This window comes from Tachypleus tridentatus, chromosome 7 (assembly GCF_004210375.1).
Source record: "Tachypleus tridentatus isolate NWPU-2018 chromosome 7, ASM421037v1, whole genome shotgun sequence".
NCBI lineage: Eukaryota > Metazoa > Arthropoda > Merostomata > Xiphosura > Limulidae > Tachypleus > Tachypleus tridentatus.
In genome coordinates this window covers 140,064,549-140,068,607 of record NC_134831.1, presented here as the reverse complement: position 1 = coordinate 140,068,607, position 4,059 = coordinate 140,064,549, and the positions used below count along the sequence as shown (strand labels likewise).

At 35.7% G+C, this 4,059-nt stretch overlaps 1 protein-coding gene across 2 annotated transcripts; it reads right to left on the bottom strand.

Moving 5' to 3' along the window:
- Positions 1 to 2,120: 2,120 nt before the first annotated feature.
- LOC143256739 (uncharacterized) lies at positions 2,121 to 3,747 on the bottom strand. Of its 2 annotated transcripts, XM_076514355.1 has the most exons (3): positions 3,469 to 3,745; positions 2,750 to 3,175; positions 2,121 to 2,269 (listed from the first exon to the last, which is right to left on the bottom strand). In XM_076514355.1, the coding sequence occupies exons 1-2, from the start codon at positions 3,622 to 3,624 to the stop codon at positions 2,789 to 2,791; spliced, it is 543 nt and encodes a 180-aa protein (XP_076370470.1). In that variant the 5' UTR covers positions 3,625 to 3,745; the 3' UTR covers positions 2,121 to 2,269; positions 2,750 to 2,788. The 2 variants fall into 2 exon arrangements, with proteins under 2 accessions (XP_076370470.1, XP_076370471.1); XM_076514356.1 differs by lacking the exon at positions 2,121 to 2,269 and having other exon boundaries at positions 2,285 to 3,175; positions 3,469 to 3,747.
- Between the last annotated feature and the right edge of the window lie 312 nt (positions 3,748 to 4,059).

The following is a 4,059-nucleotide window of genomic DNA, read 5'->3' as shown; positions in this document are numbered from 1 at the left end:
TATTGGACGATATATATGGTCAGGATTACTCTCCATGTAATGTAATCAGAGATATATTGGACGATATATACGGTCAGGATTACTCTCCATGTAATGTAATCAGTGATATATTGGACGATATATACGGTCAGGATTATTGTCTATGTAATGTAATCAGAAATATATTGGACGATACATACGGTCAGGATTACTGTCTATGTAATGTAATCAGAGACGTATTTAACGATATATACGGTCAGGATTACTGTCTATGTAATGTAATCAGAGATGTATTGGACAATATATACGGTCAGGATTACTGTCTATGTAGGCCTGGCATGGCCAAGCGCGTAAGGCGTGCGACTCGTAATCCGAGGGTCGCGGGTTTGCGCCCGCGTCGCGCTAAACATGCTCGCCCTCCCAGCTGTGGGAGTGTATAATGTGACGGTCAATCCCACTATTCGTTGGTAAAAGAGTAGCCCAAGAGTTGACGGTGGGTGGTGATGACTAGCTGCCTTCCCTCTAGTCTTACACTGCTAAATTAGGGACGGCTAGCACAGATAGCCCTCGAGTAGCTTTGTGCGAAATTCCAAAAACAAACAAACAAATACTGTCTGTGTAATGTAATCAGAGACGTATTGGACGATATATACGGTCAGGATTACTGTCTATGTAATGTAATCAGAGACGTATTGGACGATATACACGGTCAGGTTTAATCTTTCCTCGTAATGACGTCAGTTACACGATCGTTTTTCTTAGTTGTCATTTTTTTATTTCAATTTGCAGCTTTATCAGTAACTTGTTAATAAATGTTATTTTATCACCATGCACCCAAACTCCATTAAATATCTGTATTAACAGTTAGCTGTTGTTGTTCGAAATGTCTCTTAACATTTCTTTTGTGGAATGTAATTGATTTAAGTCACTTTCATTATTAGTTCATGTGCACCTGTTATTGTCATCGTTTTTTATTTTATTTGCTATCCTTTTTATCTTTGATAAACTCCTGTTGAGCGCTTGTAGGTTTTGTGTGCAATAAACTATCATGTAATAACTTTTGATAAAATTACATGTTCTCGTTTGTGTTTCAGTGAATTATTTTGTGGATAGAGAAAAGTTAGAACGACTGGAATACGTGTAACGAAAATAGAGTGCATTTATCTTTTTTTTTTTAAATTTATGTTCCTAATTCAAGGAAAAATAAATAAAGCAATAAAACAAGACATTAATGTGCAATATCATTTCAAATTGACAGATTCTTTATAAAAGAGACATTTCTGAGCATCAAAACACGAGTCTGACTTTTAACTTAGTCTCATTTTAAACTTAATTTGACTTTTGCATTTGTCACAGTAGTTGTTTTTTACAGATATATATTTCAGTATTCGCATTATTCATGTTTTATTATTTACAAATTTCATTACTGAAATTACCTGATTTTAAATAGCAGCAACTTTGTTGTCGGTGAGCAGCTAGCGTTGCATCAGTATGTTACTTCATCCTTTTTTCAGTCTATGGTTACGTAACAAAGGATTAATTTATCTATCTTTTTCACTGATTCAACGAGCAACAGTAAAACACGACCAGCTGCTGATATTTTTTAACTGTTGCTCACGCTGCAAAATAGCTTAAAATATAATTCTTACTCACTTATTTATTTATTGTTGTTGTTTTGAATTAAGCACAAAGCTACACAATAGGTTATCTGTGCTCTGCCCACCACGGGTATCGGAACTCGGTTTTTAGCGTTGTAAGTCTGCAGACATACCGCTGAGCTACTTGGGGGCATTTATTTTTTATTTTGTGTCGTAAACTGTTTCTTAAAAAGGAAAGTCCATTTTTCTAAATAGTTCCCTGGTCAGTAAGACGTAAACTTAAGTACGAGGAATATCCATGATGGACAAAGCGTAGATAGTGTATTGGTATCTTTGCAATAAATCAAACTAAAACTATCCTCCTAAATAAAAAAGGCAGCAGGTGGTCCTTTATACTTACTTCATGTTTATTTAATGTGATGTTTTTATAGAAAAGGAACCAATATGTTGCAACAACGTAAATATGAAACGCAGTAGAAAGAACACAATAATAATTTCACATGAACGCCACATCAATGAAAGAAATTATAAGCAGACACACTACATAATTAGAACAAATTATTTATTGTATACCAGCAATATTATGGAATGAAATGTGTGGCTGACGCATTTTTAGCAATATTTCATGACGTCAGTCTTATTTACAAAATCTGCAGGTGATTCTTCCGCTTGTGTTAATTTCGTGAAGAGACCTAGTTAAAAAGATATTTTGTAAACATAGTTTTTCTGCAGTAAATGAGTAGTTCCATTTATTCACATTCAATCAATTTATTTATATGTTAAACATATATGCAATTTTAATCACATATTTGCCATCTTATCAGTGGTTGTCTTACTACTTTTCAACAGTATCTATCAAATATTTTCTAGTTTTTCTATGCGAAAAATATTTAAGATTTTTACTATCTCCGTAAGAAATGATTATATTATATATAAGTGAAAAGTAAAGCAACGTGAATCTGAGAAAATAATGAATCAATATGTTTTGAACATTTTACATCTCTAGCTTAAAGAAAAAACACATTGGCCTATCTGCTGTATCCGCTACTTGTAAAACAAGTTAGGATTTTAGTGTTGTTAACTTACCGCTGACTCACTGGGGGACAAAATTGTTTTAAAAGAAATTATTTATATTACAATATTTTTCATGGGATGCTTGCGTCATGTCTCACCTAATTCACATTCCTTTTTAAATAATGTACATGTTGGTTTTAGTGCCAGCCATAGCCGCCACCATAACCTCCATATCCACCTCCGTATCCACCGTAGCCACCAAGTCCACCACCGTATCCGCCATACCCACCATAGCCACCAAGTCCACCTCCGTATCCGCCATATCCACCGTAGCCACCAAGTCCACCTCCGTATCCGCCATATCCACCGTAGCCACCAAGTCCACCTCCGTATCCACCATATCCACCGTATCCCCCATAGCCACCATGTCCACCCCCGTAGCCGCCATATCCGCCATAGCCTCCGTATCCGCCGTAACCACCTAGTCCGCCTCCGTAGCCTCCATACCCACCACCGTATCCTCCATAACCAAGGTAGCCAGCCATGACATTGGCAACAGCAACCAGAAGCAGCATACCGGCGAACTACAAACAATATAATTGTATTATTGGTAATTATCTAGAATAGCTTTAAAAATGAACCACATTTTGAATATAATTTTATCTTAAATGTTATACGTATATGAAAGGTTTTTTTGAGAACTTTGGTAACTTGGATTATCAACTTGAAGTTTCGAAACATAATATTCATCAGATTTTCTTTCCATGAACAACAGATTGATTGCATGAAAGAATCACTCGATACTTTTTTGTACATTACAGACTAAAGAACATATTCAAGTATGGCCAATGTTTGAAGACGGTGATAAAGAACTTACCATAGCCTTCATATTTGTGCTACAGATGAAACCTGGGGAACGTTTGCAACAAAATATTTTCAGCAGTAGTGTGATGTTTAAACCAGTGATAGGCACGTCTTTATATACTCGACAGAAAGGTGTGGTTGATTCGTCTAAACAGTGTATTACACGCATCAGCAAATGAATTAAAAATAAACAGTATAATCGAGACACAGTATCCTAACTTTATGAGTGACACCGACTGCAGGCGTTTTTTGGTGCATGGTACCAAGAAAAATGAACGAAAGCGAAAAGACACACGTTTCAGCAGAGCTGTAATGAGGTCGTCACGCGTGATTCTTGGAGTTTTGCTTCAATCAGCGATCGTCGTGCCAACCTATCAGACGAAAATGACTTTAAACTTGGATTGAATCTCCAACAAGCGGTACGCTATTGAGTCCACACCTCTGGCTATAAGATCTAAATATAATTATAATCGTATTTCAAATATCTAATTACAAATGATTTTGTAGTTTTGATACGCTTGAAAATAATTATTTTATTCTAAATAAATAATTACTTTGATAGAAATATCAGCTTAATACAATATCTTACAGTGTTACCACGAGT